General features: G+C 46.5%; 1 protein-coding gene across 4 annotated transcripts in view; it reads left to right on the top strand.

The window, feature by feature from the left end:
• SEMA5B (semaphorin 5B) overlaps positions 1-16,708 on the top strand; it is a 126,688-nt gene that overhangs the window by 78,521 nt on the left and 31,459 nt on the right. For 3 of the 4 annotated variants that reach the window (XM_043873834.1, XM_043873836.1, XM_043873833.1), the window contains exons 2-3: positions 9,066-9,247; positions 14,389-14,488. In XM_043873834.1, the coding sequence (XP_043729769.1) occupies positions 9,115-9,247; positions 14,389-14,488 (233 nt within the window). In that variant the 5' untranslated portion in view covers positions 9,066-9,114. Of the gene's footprint in view, positions 1-9,065; positions 9,248-14,388; positions 14,497-16,708 lie in introns of those variants that run through there. The other variant, XM_043873835.1, reaches the window with a different exon arrangement.

The raw sequence follows: 16,708 nt of genomic DNA on the forward strand, positions 1-16,708 counted from the left end.
GAAGGTGGCATTCTTTGGGGCCATTAGTGTTCCAGGTTCCTCTACAATGACCAACCTGACTCTGGGCTTGGGGTAGGGAGTGTATACCCAAATGGCTGGGGGGAGCATCTGATTGGTCTGCTGTGACCACAGGACTTCCCTTGGTGCAGGCAGCTGTGGTGGGTTGGGACAGAGTACGTGTGAGCCTGCTGGGGGCCTATCCCTTTGATATGTGGCTGGAGAGATCATTTCCAAAGATGGGGACTTCTTGGGAGTTGGGAAGTCAGCCCCCACCCCAAGTATCTAGAAAGAGCTCAGGAAGTCAGACCCTGTAACCCTCTGTGACCCAGAGGTTGACCACCTTCTCCTGTCTCACTGTGGCAGCCTTTTTCACTATGGCAACCCCTGCCCTGCTGATGTCCTCAGGCCTTGGTTCATGGAGCCCTGGCTATGTGCATCTGCTGCTACAGCACCATTCCCTGCCTCTGGGCTCCTTCTGTTCCTCTTCTGAACCCCTCTTAAGGTCTCCTGGCTTTCTTGCCAAGGGCAGAGGAGGTCCCTGAAGGTGATGGACAACTAGGCTGGGCACGGCCCTTGTGGAATTCCTGAAGTCAGCATCTCCACCACCGCGCATCCTCAGGGTTGAAACACTCACCTCAACAAAGACTCTTCCTGTCTGCTCCCTAATGAGTGTTCAGGCTGCCTGTCTCTGGGTGACTCTGGTCTGTGTGCTGCTCCCTTGTCTGAAAGCTGTTCTGGCTCTCTCTCCCTTTTTCCTCCTCCCTCACCTGAGCAGATGAGACCTGGAATCCAGGTCCTGTTCTCAGTCCCTGCCCCTCCCACCCTCAGTCCTGGGCTGTGTACGCTTCCCTTCTCCTCAGACAGCAGGTGTGCTGTGCTGGGGCCCAGGTGGGCACAGTGATTTCAACAAGCAATTATTGATTCAGGAGGAACTTGGAGGACATATTCACATGAAAACCGTAATACGAGCAGAACTTCTGCTGCAGAAATTAGGTACTTTTAGACCTGGGGTCCAGGGGAGAGGAAGGGGCCCAGGTGCGTGCATGTGTGTGTGCTAAGTCACCTCAGCCATGTCTGAGGTGCTAAGTCACCTTTGCCACCCTATAGATTGTAGCCCACCAGGCTCCTCTGTCCTTGGGATTCTCGAGGCAAGAATACTGGAATGGGTTGCTGTTTCCTCCTCCAGGGGATCTTCCCAGCCCAGGGATGGAACCTGAGTCTCTTATGTCTTCTGCATTGGCAGGCAGGCTCTTTACCACTAACACTACTTGGGAAGTCCCAGGATGTATGCCTAATTCAGGCTGGAGGAACCCAGAATCTGGCCACACAGAGGGCCAGGCTTGGGAACTCGGGGTGACACAGAAGCCTGGGGAAGAACCATAGGACAAGCGGAGGGTTGGGAATAATGGGGGGAGAGCAGTTATCATACTGCCTTGGATGTCCTGAGGGGCTGATAGAAGAAAAGCCCCAGCTAAAGTCTAAAAGGATGATATTTGCATATGTATTGACCATCGCCAATTAGGCGTTAATATCAGCCAGGGCCCCCACAGGAAACAGATGGTACACACAAATTGGGAAATTCGAGGGCAGTTTAATAAAGGAACTGTTTACAGAGGGGTGGGAAGGGCTTGGGGAACCATATGGGAAAGCTCACTGTGCAGTACCCTGGGGCTGATAACCAGGAGTGTGGTACACCCCTAGGCCTGAAGGGAGGAAGGAAGGAGTGATGTTGAAACCTGGAGGCAGAGAAGCTGCAGGAAAGGAGCTCTGACCTTCCGTGGAGGGATGCAGCAGCCCACTCTCTTGCTTCCTGACCCCCTCACTGCCTCCCCCTCCCCATCTTCTGCCTGTGCCCTCTATGGACCAGAGGGAAGGAGGCCCCTGAAGCAGTCCAGGCCCATAGCAAGGAGAAGGAGAAAGAGTAAACAGAAGGCCTCCAGCCCAAGGACATGAGGGAATTTCCCAGGCCTCCCTGCTCCTCTTCCCTCAGGGCACCAGGATAGCTCTAATTAATGGTCACTGCCTGCCAGGCACTGTTCTATACCTTTAAGAGGTAGTACACTCCAGCATCCATAGGGGACTGGTTCCAGACCACTCTCCTCATACAAAAACCCTCAGATGCTCAACTGCCTTATAGAAAATGGTGTACAGTATTTGCTTATAACCTATGCACATCCTCCCATACACTTTAAATCATCTCTAGATTACTAATACTGTGTAAATGATACGTAAATAGTTGTAAATGCTATGTAAATAGTTGCTGGGGGCACATCAAATTCAAGTTTTGCTTTTTGGAACTTTTTGGAATTTTTTTCCAGAATATTTTCAATCCATGTTGGTTAGACGCAGAACCCGCAGGTGCAGCCACCTGTAACTCCCTTAATTTTTGCAAATGCTGAGGGAGTTGGTCTTGTTATTCTCACTCCCAATTTGAGGAAACTAAGGCAGGGAGAGGTTAAGTATTCTTTCCCAGAGTTGCACAGCTGGTAAGGAGAAGGCTGGAATTTGAACTCAGGTTGACTGGCTCTAGAGAGTTGGCCCTGCCTTTTGATCCCTCAGTCTCCTGAGGCCAGGAATCAGTGTCAAGGAAAGGAGATGCTGACACCATTTGCAGCAGGAAGGACCCAGCTTAGCACGAGGAATAAGTTCTGTGAACAGCTGTATAATAGCTCCAGGGAATAAGTTTGGGCCAAAGCTCCCTCCCAGAGGGTTTCTGCTCAGAGAGATGGCCAGGCTCTCCTGGGAAGGAGCAGCCAGTTGAGCCTGAGATTGAGATTAAAGAGGTGCTCTGGGGACAAATGACCTGTGAGGTGCGGGATGGGGCAGGGTAAAGGTGCACGGACTGTGTGGTCACAGGGATACTTCCTGGAAGCCTTGCAGCAATGCAACGATAGGTTTTATCTTATTTTACACACAGGTGAGGAAACAGGAAGAGACATCCTGCTGTAGTTTTCCAAACCTGGAGTAAGTAGAGGCAGTGGGGAGGGAAGAGAGAGGAGAGATTAGGAGTAAAAAGGATCTTGAGCATCAAGGAACCCCAGGGGCCTCTCAGCCTTGGGGACACTTGTCAGAATCACCTTGGGGATCACTCACCTACTGGTCTCAGGACTCCACCTCCAGTGGAAGTGATTCCGATTTGCTGCTATCCCAGCCAGGAATCCATGATCTAGTTCAACCTTTCAGTTCACAGATAATGAAAGTGACACCAAGGAGGCCACTTGGTGTGTTAGGGACATGTTAAGGATGTGGAGTCAACAGGACTTGATGACACACCCGATGGACTGGGGAAGGAGAGAGGTGGGGAGTGATACAGAGCATCCGAGTCAGGCTCCAGAGGGACTGTTGGGCAACTCTGTGTATTAGAAGCTTTAAGGAACCAACACTAAGTTTTAAAATTTTTATTGAATCAGTTCAGTTCAGTTGCTCAGTCGTGTCCGACTCTTTGCAACCCTCTGAACTGCAGCACGCCAGGCCTCCCTGTCCATCACCAACTCCCAGAGCTTACTCAAACTCATGTCCATAGTAGAGTCAGTGATGCCATCCAACCATCTCATCCTGTCATCCCCTTCTCCTCCTGCCTTCAATCTTTCCCAGCATCAGGGTCTTTTCCAATGGGTCAGCTCTTCACATCAGGTGGCCAAAGTTTTGAGCTCCAGCTTCAGCATCAGTCCTTCCAATGAATATTCAGGATTGATTTCCTTTGGGATAGACCGGTTGGATCTCTTGCAGTCCAAGGGACTCTCAAGAGTCTTCTCCAACACCATAGTTCAAAAGCATCAATTCTTTGGTGCTCAGCTTTCTTCATGGTCCAACTCTCACATCTACACATGACTACTGGAAAAACCATATAGCTTTGACTAGATGGACCTTCGTTGGCAAAGTAATATCTTTGCTTTTGCAAAGTAATATGCTGTCTAGGTTGGTCATAGCTTTTCTTCCAAGAAGCAAGTGTCTTTTAATTTCATGGCTGCAGTCACCATCTGCAGTGATTTTGGAGCCCAAGAAACTAAAACTAAAGTCTGTCACTGTTTCCCCATCTATCTGCTATGAAGTAATGGGACCAGATGCCATGATCTTTGTTTTTGAATGTTGAGTTTTAAGCCAGCTTTTTTTTAATTGAGTAGATATTATTAAGTACATTTAATATTCAAAAGTAAAAATATTATAAAAAATTATATATTGATACACCTGGATCACGATTTTGCTACTTTTAAGTGACCTTTTGTTTTTGTTTGTTTGTTTGTTTGTTTATTTTTATTTATTTATTTATTTTTTTGTCATACATTGATATGAATCAGCCATAGATTTACACGTATTCCCCATCCCAATCCCCCCTCCCACCTCCCTCTCCACCCGATTCCTCTGGGTCTTCCCAATGCACCAGGCCCGAGCACTTGTCTCATGCATCCCACCTGGGCTGGTGATCTGTTTCACCATAGATAGTATACATGCTGTTCTTTTGAAATATCCCACCCTCACATTCTCCCACAGAGTTCAAAAGTCTGTTCTGTATTTCTGTGTCTCTTTTTCCGTTTTGCATATAGGGTTATCGTTATCATCTTGCTAAATTCCATATATATGTGTTAGTATGCTGTAATGTTCTTTATCTTTCTGGCTTACTTCACTCTGTATAAGGGGCTCCAGTTTCATCCATCTCATTAGGACTGATTCAAATGAATTCTTTTTAACGGCTGAGTAATATTCCATGGTGTATATGTACCACAGCTTCCTTATCCATTCATCTGCTGATGGGCATCTAGGTTGCTTCCATGTCCTGGCTATTATAAACAGTGCTGCGATGAACATTGGGGTGCACGTGTCTCTTTCAGATCTGGTTTCCTCAGTGTGTATGCCCAGAAGTGGGATTGCTGGGTCATATGGCAGTTCTATTTCCAGTTTTTTAAGACATCTCCACACTGTTTTCCATAGCGGCTGTACTAGTTTGCATTCCCACCAACAGTGTAAGAGGGTTCCCTTTTCTCCACACCCTCTCCAGCATTTATTGCTTGTAGACTTTTGGATAGCAGCCATCCTGACTGGCGAGTAATGGTACCTCATTGTGGTTTTGATTTGCATTTCTCTAATAATGAGTGATGTTGAGCATCTTTTCACGTGTTTGTTAGCCATCTGTATGTCTTCTTTGGAGAAACATCTGTTTAGTTCTTTGGCCCATTTTTTGATTGGGTCATTTATTTTTCTGGAATTGAGCTGCAGGAGTTGCTTGTATATTTTTGAGATTAATCCTTTGTCTGTTTCTTCATTTGCTATTATTTTCTCCCAATCTGAGGGCTGTCTTTTCACCTTACTTATAGTTTCCTTTGTAGTGCAAAAGCTTTTAAGTTTCATTAGGTCCCATTTGTTTAGTTTTGCTTTTATTTCCAATATTCTGGGAGGTGGGTCATAGAGGATCTTGCTGTGATTTATGTCAGAGAGTGTTTTGCCTATGTTCTCCTCTAGGAGTTTTATAGTTTCTGGTCTTACATTTAGCTCTTTAATCCATTTTGAGTTTATTTTTGTGTATGGTGTTAGAAAGTGTTCTAGTTTCATTTTTTTACAAGTGGTTGACCAGTTTTCCCAGCACCACTTGTTAAAGAGGTTGTCTTTTTTCCATTGTATATCCTTGCCTCCTTTGTCAAAGATAAGGTGTCCATAGGTTCGTGGATTTATCTCTGGGCTTTCTATTCTGTTCCATTGATCTATATTTCTGTCTTTGTGCCAGTACCATACTGTCTTGATGACTGTGGCTTTGTAGTAGAGTCTGAAGTCAGGCAGGTTGATTCCTCCAGTTCCATTCTTCTTTCTCAAGATTACTTTGGCTATTCGAGGTTTTTTGTATTTCCATACAAATTGTGAAATTCTTTGGTCTAGTTCTGTGAAAAATACCGTTGGTAACTTGATAGGGATTGCATTGAATCTATAGATTGCTTTAGGTAGAATAGCCATTTTGACAATATTGATTCTTCCAATCCATGAACACGGTATGTTTCTCCATCTGTTTGTGTCCTCTTTGATTTCTTTCATCAGTGTTTTATAGTTTTCTATGTATAGGTCTTTTGTTTCTTTAGGTAGATATACTCCTAAGTATTTTATTCTTTTTGTTGCAATGGTGAATGGTATTGTTTCTTTAATTTCTCTTTCTGTTTTTTCATTGTTAGTATATAGGAATGCAAGGGATTTCTGTGTGTTAATTTTATATCCTGCAACTTTACTATATTCATTGATTAGCTCTAGTAATTTTCTGGTAGAGTCTTTAGGGTTTTCTATGTAGAGGATCATGTCATCTGCAAACAGAGAGAGTTTCACTTCTTCTTTTCCTATCTGGATTCCTTTTACTTCTTTTTCTGCTCTGATTGCTGTGGCCAACACTTCCAACACTATGTTGAATAGTAGTGGTGAGAGTGGGCACCCTTGTCTTGTTCCTGATTTCAGGGGAAATGCTTTCAATTTTTCACCATTGAGGGTGATGCTTGCTGTGGGTTTGTCATATATAGCTTTTATTATGTTGAGGTATGTTCCTTCTATTCCTGCTTTCTGGAGAGTTTTAATCATAAATGAGTGTTGAATTTTGTCAAAGGCTTTCTCTGCATCTATTGAGATAATCATATGATTTTTATCTTTCAATTTGTTAATGTGGTGTATTACATTGATTGATTTGCGGATATTAAAGAATCCTTGCATTCCTGGGATAAAGCCCACTTGGTCATGGTGTATGATTTTTTTAATATGTTGTTGGATTCTGTTTGCTAGAATTTTGTTAAGGATTTTTGCATCTATGTTCATCAGTGATATTGGCCTGTAGTTTTCTTTTTTTGTGGCATCTTTGTCTGGTTTTGGAATTAGGGTGATGGTGGCCTCATAGAATGAGTTTGGAAGCTTACCTTTATCTGCAATTTTCTGGAAGAGTTTGAGTAAGATAGGTGTTAGCTCTTCTCTAAATTTTTGGTAGAATTCAGCTGTGAAGCCATCTGGTCCTGGGCTTTTGTTTGCTGGAAGATTTTTGATTACAGTTTTGATTTCCTTGCTTGTGATGGGTCTGTTAAGATCTTCTATTTCTTCCTGGTTCAGTTTTGGAAAGTTATACTTTTCTAAGAATTTGTCCATTTCATCCAAGTTGTCCATTTTATTGGCATAGAGCTGCTGGTAGTAGTCTCTTATGATCCTTTGTATTTCAGTGTTGTCTGTTGTGATCTCTCCATTTTCATTCCTAATTTTGTTAATTTGGTTCTTCTCTCTTTGTTTCTTAATGAGTCTTGCTAATGGCTTGTCAATTTTGTTTATTTTTTCAAAAAACCAGCTTTTAGCTTTGTTGATTTTTGCTATGGTCTCTTTAGTTTCTTTTGCATTTATTTCTGCCCTGATTTTTATCTGAAAACCAACCCCCATTCTTTTCTGTAGCTGTATCATATTCCATTACTAAGATACACCGTGGCTTATTTAAGCAGTCTCCATTTGTTGGATATTTGGTTGTTACCCGTCTTTTGTTATTTAAAAAAAAATCCACAAGGAATAATCTCGTGTATAAGTCACTTTGCAGGTGTCCCAGTCACATATTCTTATTTCTTAACTAACTGTGAAGGAGCAGATTTTACTTTTCAATATGCAGTCTGCTGCAGGTGGATACTTAGGTAAAATTCAATCAAAGCGAATTTCTTGAGAAGTGAATTGAAAAAAAAAAACTAGGCAAAATACAAGTCCACATATTTTGTTATCAGATCCAATGGACATAAAAACTACCCTGTCAAATTACTATAAAGGTTTTAAAAAACACTATCCAAATTCTTCATTTATCTTACCTCTGAGTGGTCACAGCTTGTAGACCACACTTCGAGTAGCACTGGTTTACCCCAGGGAATTAGGTCAAAGGGGGTCATGCCTCTGTTGTTTTGCCGGATGTTGCCAGGTCCCCTTCCATGGGGTTGTATCATTTTGTACACCATCCAGCATTGTAAGGGGCTTCCCAAGTGGCGCTAGCAGTAAAGAGCCCACCTGCCAATGCAGGAGACACAAGAGGCATGGGTTCTATCCCTGGGTCGTGAAGATACCCTGGAGGAGGGCACAGCAGCCCACTCCAGTATTCTTGCCTGGAGAATCCCCATGGACAGAGGAGCCTGGTGGGCTACAGTTCATAGGGTCGCAAAGAATTGGAGACAACTGGAGCAACTTGGCAGGCATGCACGCCAGCAGCATATGAGCACCCCTTTCCCACTGCCTCCCAAGAGCTGTCATCTCACTTGAATTTGTGCAGAGCTGATAGGTGAGCAGCCTTACCTCAGTTCAACTTTTGATTTGAGTTGCTCTTATTATGAATGAGAATAGTGTCATTCATATTTTTAAGCCCTGTTTGAATTTATATTCTTTGCCATTTTTCTACTGGATTGCTGTCTTTTTCCTCTTGATTCTCAGGAATTCTTTATATATTAGGAATATTAGCCCCTTGTGCCTGCCACAAACTGTTAATCTTTTCCCCTGTTTGTCATTTGCCTTTTGGTTTTGCTGGATGTTTGTTTTTTTGGGGGGAGGGGGAGGGAGGAGCTTGCAGAAGTTGGTGATTTTTATGTAGTTAAATTTATCAATCTTTTGTTTAATAGCTTCTGGATTTTGAATCATGGTTCTCCACTACAAGGTTATAAAGAATTCTGCCCACATTTTCTTCTAGTGTTTTTCTGCTTTTATCCTTAACATTTAAATCTTTCATCCAGTGGAATTTTCCCTAGTTGGTGTGAGTTATGGATCTAAATTTATCTTTTTACAAATGGCTACCCACTTGTCCTAACTCCATTTATTAAAATCCCTAAGATACCACCTTTATCATTAAAATAAATTTTAAACCATTTGGGATCATAATAGAAAAAGCTCTATAATTTGTCAGTTTTGTCCAGAATACCATTACGACGGAAATTAGCTTTCAAGATATGATCTATAACTTTACATTACTGGAGCAGAGCAAACTCTTAAGTATCATAAATAAAATATAAATTTTATTTAAACAAACAAATCCTGTGGGACCACTGAGAGGTGGGCATTGCCAAGGGAGCGCGTGGTGAGAGTGAGCGTTTGCATTGCAGGTCTTCCCCCAGCCTGCCTCCGGGAGCCGGCACCACAGAGGGGCCCAGCATGGTGTTCCCGGGACCCCTGGCTGTCACACTGCTGGTGGTGCACCTCGCCAGCTCCCAGGATGTCGCCGGTGAAGCCAGCGGTGAGCAGCAGCTGTGCTCCCTGAGGGAACACCCCATCGTGGCCTTTGCAGGTGAGAGCCACTTCCCCCTGGGTCCTTTTTTGCAATAACTGTGTCCTGAAGGACTCAGGCAGGCCCTCTGCAGGGTCTCTCTTGGATGTCGGAAGTCATTTCCTGTAGGGTATGAAGACTCTTCCTCTGAGGGTAGATGTAAGAGGAATGGGTAGCAGTGGGCTGGAAGATCTGATTCTGACTCCAGACAATTCCTTCAGCTCTTTCTCCATGCTTCCCTGGGGTCCTTCCCTGGAATTCCATTGCTGGAGAATGAGGTTGTGGCTGCCCAGGGTGGGGTGGCTGGGGGTTGATGGGTCATCTCAGCTGTATCTTTTCCGTCAGCATGAGCTCTGCTTCTTGGCTTCCCTGGGGAAGAATGAGGGTGACTCACGCATGAGGGAATGCCTGGAGATCTCTGGAAAGCTTCCTTCTGCTCTAAGATGGCTACAGGGATGCCTGTCTTTGAGGCCCCGGGAGTCCCCAGGGAAAGGGGCCTTGATGACTCATCACTCCTTCTGTCAAGGAAGGGCGTGAGAGTGTCCTGTTAGAGTCTTTCCCAAGCTGGGGTTTGTGAATCACTGGACATATTCTGGGGGGGGGGGGGGGTGTCCATAAGTTCTCAATAAGAGTTTCTAAAATGAGGATATGCATTTGATGATAATCTAAAAATAAAACACAAATACCAGAGCATCTTGCAAGTTCTCCCTTGACCTGTTAGCCAGTTTGGGGGTCACTAGGGGTGTTAGGATCCATCACCTATGTGGCAGCTCACATGAGGATCTGCAGATGCGGTCTCAGGGGTCCCCAGGTTCTTAAGCTTGATAAACTATCTGTGCTTTTTCCTCTTCACAATAACCCTGGCAGCGCAGCAGGGCAAGGACTCATCTCTGTTTACAAAAGGGCAGGCTGAGGCGTAGACGGTTAGAGGGATTTGTCAGAGCTGGGTCTCAATGTTGGCCTCCTGACTCCCGTCCGGGGCTCTTCCCACTTCCCGGGGCAGAGGGCAGTTGCTCCAACCTCGGGTGCCCTGGCAGCCCATCCTTGAGATTCCACACGACCAGCTTAGAGGGGCAAGATAGAAACTAGAGTGGAGAAATGAATCCATGAGACCGAGGCAGGCATGGGATCTGGGGGGTGAGGAAGGCAGTATGGATAGGAGCTGGGGCAGGAAGGTGGGGAGGCAGGGGGCCTTTCAGATGTGTGGGATTCCCAGCTGTGGGCTGGCTCCCGCTCAGGGAAGAGGGTTTCCAGCCGTCTTCTCTGTGCTGTCTTGTTGGAGCTGGGATCCGAGGCTTTGAAGGCTTAAGTGGATTAAAGTAAATTAGTAGTGTCCTTAAACCTACAAAACGCACGCACACCCTTAGACTTCTGATGGCTCTTGGCGTGCTGGTGGCTGTTGCTGAAGGGAAGGACCAAGGAGCAGGATTCTGACGGTGGCCTTGTCATATGAGAACCCCCTGTGGCCACTCCTAATGAACCCTTTCTTCTCAGGGGCTTTGCTGGGGCATGGCTGGATCTGGGAGCAGAGATAGTGGAAGGAGAGGAGGGGAGTCCCTGTTGCCCAGCCAGGCTGGTCTGTATTGATACACACTGGGTGTGATGGGAGGAGGGTGGAGAGATGTAAAGACATGTTCCTTAAGAACTTGGCTTCCTTGACACCAGTTCTGATCTTCAGCTGTAAAGTGCTTGAATGAAAATGACTTCCCACACCACCTCCTTTCAGAAGGAAGGAATGAGGTAGAGTGACACAGACAGTTGACGTGGGGTGACAGGAATTCCCTGAGTCCCAGGAGAGGGGAGGTGGTCTGTCATCCTAGTCTGACAGCCCTGGAGAGTGGAGTCACCTTTGTTTTCCCTCCACAGGCCTTCTGGTCTCCCTGAAATTCAACCCTTCCCTCTTTCTGACTACTTTCAGTTTTCCTGTCTATTCACCACATTTTTCTTCAACCCTAGACCCAATACCTAACTCTAGGCACAGTGCTGAACTTTGTGGGGCCTCAGAGGTCAAGGAGAGTTTCCTTTGAGTACTCCTGTTTCTTGTTCCTTAAATGTCACTCCCTCTGGTCCCCCAGTGCAGTTAGTCCTGGGCCAGGGCTGGTCCTCTTGTCCACCCACCCCCCATCCTTTATTTCTGCAGGGCACACACTAGGGACTCCATTCTTATTAGGTGACTATTCCGGGTGATGCCGTATTCCAGTTGCCATAATCCAGCCCAGCACCAAGCCCCAGCTTCCGGGACCCCTTCAGATGTTACACTTTACTTCTGACTGATCAGTAAGCTTCTAACCCTGTAGCTCTGAGTTTCCCTCTGCCCTGACACCTGGCTGATCTGTGAATAACCCCTAAATACCCCCTGAGGAGCTGCCACTTGCAGAATCTGACAGCCGTGTTTCTGTTTTGTAAGGTTGAATTTTCTCCTGTTGGTTTCTTTTCAGGGGCCCCACCTGTGTTTCTCTCTGGCCTGCATATTATTCTTTTCACAGCAGCTTGGCCTTTCTAGGTGGCAGGGAGAAGCCAGTATGGGGTTAACACTAACAGTGGTTAATCCACAAAGTGGGTAATTGAATTGACTATAATTAAAATCACAGGCGCGTCATGGAGAATGTCATTTTTCTCTTAAAGTCACCATCCAAAGCCTTCACTGCACACGGTGGTCAGAACGTGCTTGGTGTTTTAACGACAGCTTTCCCTCTGGTCCTCTTTGCCTGTTTAATAAGAGGAAGCTGGCTCCCTTCCCAAGACGGCTCCCCCAGGATCACCACGCTGAGCCCGCTGCATCTCCTCCCTCACTCCTTCCCTCTTGCCCTTGTCAGTCACTTCAGGGTAAGGAAGAGGGTCAGAAACTGAAAGGGACTCCTCCTCCACCCCACCTCCCACTGTCATCCTGGCTCCTGCCCCGTTTCCTCTTCCTCTCCCCTCACCTTAAGAAAGGGGTGTAAAGAAGGTTGAGCTGAGCCATCTCCAGATGGAGTTTCTCCTGGTTTGTTGCAGACCAGTCATGCCATCTCTTCCTCTGTTCAGCATCTGGAATATCCCTGTCAGAAGGGAAGAAGGGGATTAAAGTGCGACTTGTTGCTCTTATTGGAGAGCACCCAGTATGCTGGGGACAGGGAAACCCTTCACATACACACACACCACCCAGAAAACAGATGAGCACATTCAGAGCAACAAAAACATACAATGTGAATGGAACTGGAAGTGTAGAGAGAACATAGAACAAAATAAGATCAGGGTGGAGAGGTTATAATCCAGGAAGGCTTCCTGGAGGGGGAGGACCCTTGGCTTAGTCTCTAAGGTACTATGATATCCTATCCGGATTTTTGAGAGTGGCACTGAGATCAGCTAAAAACCCAGGCTAATTGACTCCAGATCTACTCCCTATTTTGAGATCGCCCAGATGCCACTGCAACTTCATGATGGCTCATGCCAGTCTATAGCCCCATGCTGAGGGCAGAGGCAGACACAAAGGGTCTGCTTCATTTTGTTGCAGAATTTCTTTCTTCTCCTTTTTTTTTTTTAATGGTGCATATCACAGTTTTCTGAAAAACATCCAACTTGCAAAACCTTTAGTTCTCCAGGGAGCGATTAAGTGTTTGCCTGTCATGCAGAAATGAAGGGCTGTTTTTACTCTGTAGTTGGAGGGATAATGAGCTATGATTTATTTCCCTTGGATTGTGCGCACGCGCACACACACACACACACACACACACACACACACACCCGCACTCTCCCCTGGGCCTTCTGGGAGCCAGTTACTAATATACTGTGAGGAAGAAAGCTCAGGGTGTCCTCACATTTCCCCATCATCTTTACCCTACCAATGTGAAAGTTCCTCTGCCCACAGCATTCTCTCTTCACCAGCCAGTTCCCTCACATCCATATGGAAGAGGCTGAAAGAAAGCTGTGGAGGGGCTGTGAGCCCAGATGGGGGAAGTGAGCTTCAATTTGGAGGGAATGTTATCTGGGCACTGTTCCCTGGATGTACCCTCCCATGACCACTGCCCCATCCATCCAGAGGGCTGCAAGGTCTCCTCTGCCCACCCAGTCCTCATGAGAGACTTTGGCCTTGGCTGGGATGATCCTCCTTGGAGACAGAGATGGGCACTGTCCACCCATCCTCCCTTTCTTCCACCTCTGTGGAGTCTTGTCTGAAAACCTGAGTCTTCTTATACAAAAGACAGTTGACAATTATTCATACATTTAGTCAAATACTTCTGGGTACTAGGCAGAGGCTAGAGATCCCAGAAGCAAGATCTTCCTTGTCCCCCAGGGCAAACTATCAGATTAGACACCCAGTGAGATAGGGGCTTTGATGGCAGTCAAGTAGAGGTCTATGGGAGCCTATCACCTTGTGTGGGGGAGTCAGAGAAAGCTTCTTGGAGGAGGTGGGGTGAGGATGGGGACAAATAGGAGCTGTTGCACTGAGGGATAATAGAATTGCAAAGGTTCTCAAGCTCTTGTGGGACAGATTGGAGATGTGCCCTGGTTGAGTGTGGCTGGGGTAGATGGTTTGAGAGGGAATGTATAAGCTGAAGCGTCATTCTTTCAGTGGATGACTAGATAACTAATGCGCCAGGCATTCATTCATTGGGAGGACAGTGGGGCCTGAAACCAAAGGCCGTCACAGGAGTTGTGTCTTTGCCCAGAGGAAACTGGGCACTATTACAGGGTTCTAAGCTGGGGAGTGACACAACTAGAGTTGCATATTAGAAAGATGGCTTGGCTGCCTTGTGGGAAATGGGCTGGAGGGGCAGGAGTGGAAGGTGTGCTGGTTAGGATGCTGTTGATAAGAGATGACGGTAGCCTGCCTGGGGGATAGGGTGCAGGGGGCAAGATGGCTGGATTTCAGAGGATAGGATTTGTCAGCGTGTTTGGTGTGGCTGGTGAGGGTCTTGAGGAGTCAAGGATGGTTACAGGTTTTCTTTGTGAAGCTAGGGGATGGGTGGAGCCCTTCTTTGAGCTAGGGAGCAAAGCAGGAGCAGTGACAACACCCCTACTCCCTGTCCCCTAGCTGTCTGCTCACAGAGGTGGGCAGGTGGAGCCCAGATCTCCAGGGTGCCCCCACTTCACTGCAGCCCTTCCATTCTTGGGTCCAACGCTGGTGCAGCTGGGAGCCCCTAGTCCAACAGTAACTGAACAACTGCCTCTCCCTCCCCCAGATCTGAAGCCATGGGTCTCTAACTTCACCTACCCTGGAGCCCAAGATTTCTCCCAGCTCGCTCTGGATCCTTCCAGAAACCAGCTCATCGTGGGAGCCAGGTAATGAGGTACAGGAGTGTTGGGGCCAGGGCTGGGGGATGGATTCTAAGCACATTGAGCAGAGGCAATATTATTTGGGATGACCCTCTGTGGGCAACCCCTCATCCTGGGTCCCTGTTCCTCTACCAGACACTCTCTCTGTGCCTGAATGCCTGTCCCCCAGCAAAGGAAGCATTGAGGGAGTGACAAGGAAGTAACGGCCACATCTCAGCAAGCTGCATTCCCCAGGGTCTGGCAGTTATTGAGGGCAGGAATGCCTGCTGTCAACCTCCTAGCCGGCATCCCAGCCATCGTGCCAGAACCTCCCTGGTGTCCTCCCTGGGAGCGCCACGCAGAGAAGGTGCCCCCTGCTGGCCGGCTGGCTGCCTGCACCTGGGACACGGGACATGGGCCGTGTGCTTTTATGAAGGACCTCCCGGTTGCCATATCAGTTAGCCCCAAGGCCCAGGTCCAGTATTTAGGGATAATACATTCTTGAAGGACTTATGGAAACTTTGCAGAATGGACTAGGAGGAGAGAAATCTCACAAAATATAGACCACCAGCTCTGGCTGGTAAGGCAGCTTAGAGATGGTCTGTTCCAATAGGTCCAGCAGCAGCACCACTGGGGAACTTGTTAGAATGCAAATTCTCGGACCCTACCTGATGAGTCAGAAACTCTGGAGGTGGGGCCCAGCAGCCTGTGTGTAAGCACGCCCTCCAGCTGGGCCTGGTGCACACTGAGGTTTGAGAATCACAGACCTAATCCAGTTGCCCTCAGTTTAAATAAGAGGAAGCAGAGGCCCAAGAGGGGAAGGTGACCTTCCCGAGATCACATAGCAAGATAACAACAGAGTCTGGGGTTGGAATCCAGGCCCCCTAACCTCAGGGTTTGAGGCTTTCTGCCAACCTATGTTACCACCTCCAACTGCACTGGTGTTTCTCAGAAGCTCTCTGCTCTGGGAGTTCTGATTGAGCAGGTCTGGGGCAGGGGAGGACAGCCAAGGGGTTGGACACCTCAAGGTTGCACTCTGTAGCTGACCAGCCTTGACTTTGGGGCTCTCCTGAGTGGCCCCACCCCTTCATTTGTCATATGAAAAGGAGGACAGAGCTCTGGACCAGATGAGCTGTGTTCTTGTCCTGGGTGACCTTGACCTGTGAGCCTCAGTTTCCTCATCTGTAAAGTCTGGGTTACAGTCTCTGGGCTGCCGACATGACAGGGCTATTAAGAAGCTACGGTTTGTAAAGCAATTATCCATCAATAAGAAATATATTAATAAAAAAAGAAGAAGCTAGGGTTGAGTGCATTTTATTGTTTTATTTTGAAATTATTATTTTGTATCAGATATGTTACAATATAACATTCAGAAGGTACAAAAGGGAAAAACAGAGCCACCTCCCCCCAATACACTAGGTAGGACCCCTCACTGGAGGCATGCTGTGTGTGAGTTTGTGTGTCCTCTCTGAGGTAATCTCTACATGTACAAGTATCTAAGAGTATGGACCTTATTTCCCTAGCAAAGAGAGTCATTGTTTTACTTTTTATTTGAGGATAATGGTAGATTTGGGCTTCCTAGGTGGCTCAGTGGTAAAGAATCCACCTGCAATGCAGGAGCCTCAGTAGATGTGGGTTTGATCCCTGAGTCAAGAAGATCCCCTGGAGGAGGGAATGGCAATCCACTCCAGTATGCTTGCCTGGAGAATCCCAGGAATAGCAGAGCCTGGAGGGCTACAGTTCATGGGATCTCAAAGAATCAGATACGACTAAAGCAACTTAGCATGCATGCAATGGTAGATTTACTTGCAGTTCTAAGAAATAATACAGAGAGATCCCATCCTTATACCCTTCACCCAGTTTTCCCCAGTGGTAACAGTTTGCCTAACCATAGTACAACGCTGCAGTCAGGAAGCTGGCATTAATGCAATTTTCCCACCTGATTCAGGGTGCACCAGTTTTACATATGTAGCTTTTAGAATCCTGATGCCTTTGAAATAAGTGAAACAGAGAAGGACAAACACCGAATGTTATCATTTATATTTTCAATCTAAAAATAAAACAAATGAATGAATATAGGAAAACAGAAACAGACTCACAGATATAGAGAACAAACTAGTGGCTACCAGTGAGGAGAGGGAAAAAGGCAGGGGTGGTGGTAGTGAGATAGGAGTAGGGGATTAAGAGAAACTACCATGTATAGAATAAATAGGCTACAAGGATATATTGTACAGTGCAGGGAAATAA

This window comes from Cervus elaphus, chromosome 19 (genome assembly GCF_910594005.1).
Source record: "Cervus elaphus chromosome 19, mCerEla1.1, whole genome shotgun sequence".
NCBI classification, from domain to species: domain Eukaryota; kingdom Metazoa; phylum Chordata; class Mammalia; order Artiodactyla; family Cervidae; genus Cervus; species Cervus elaphus.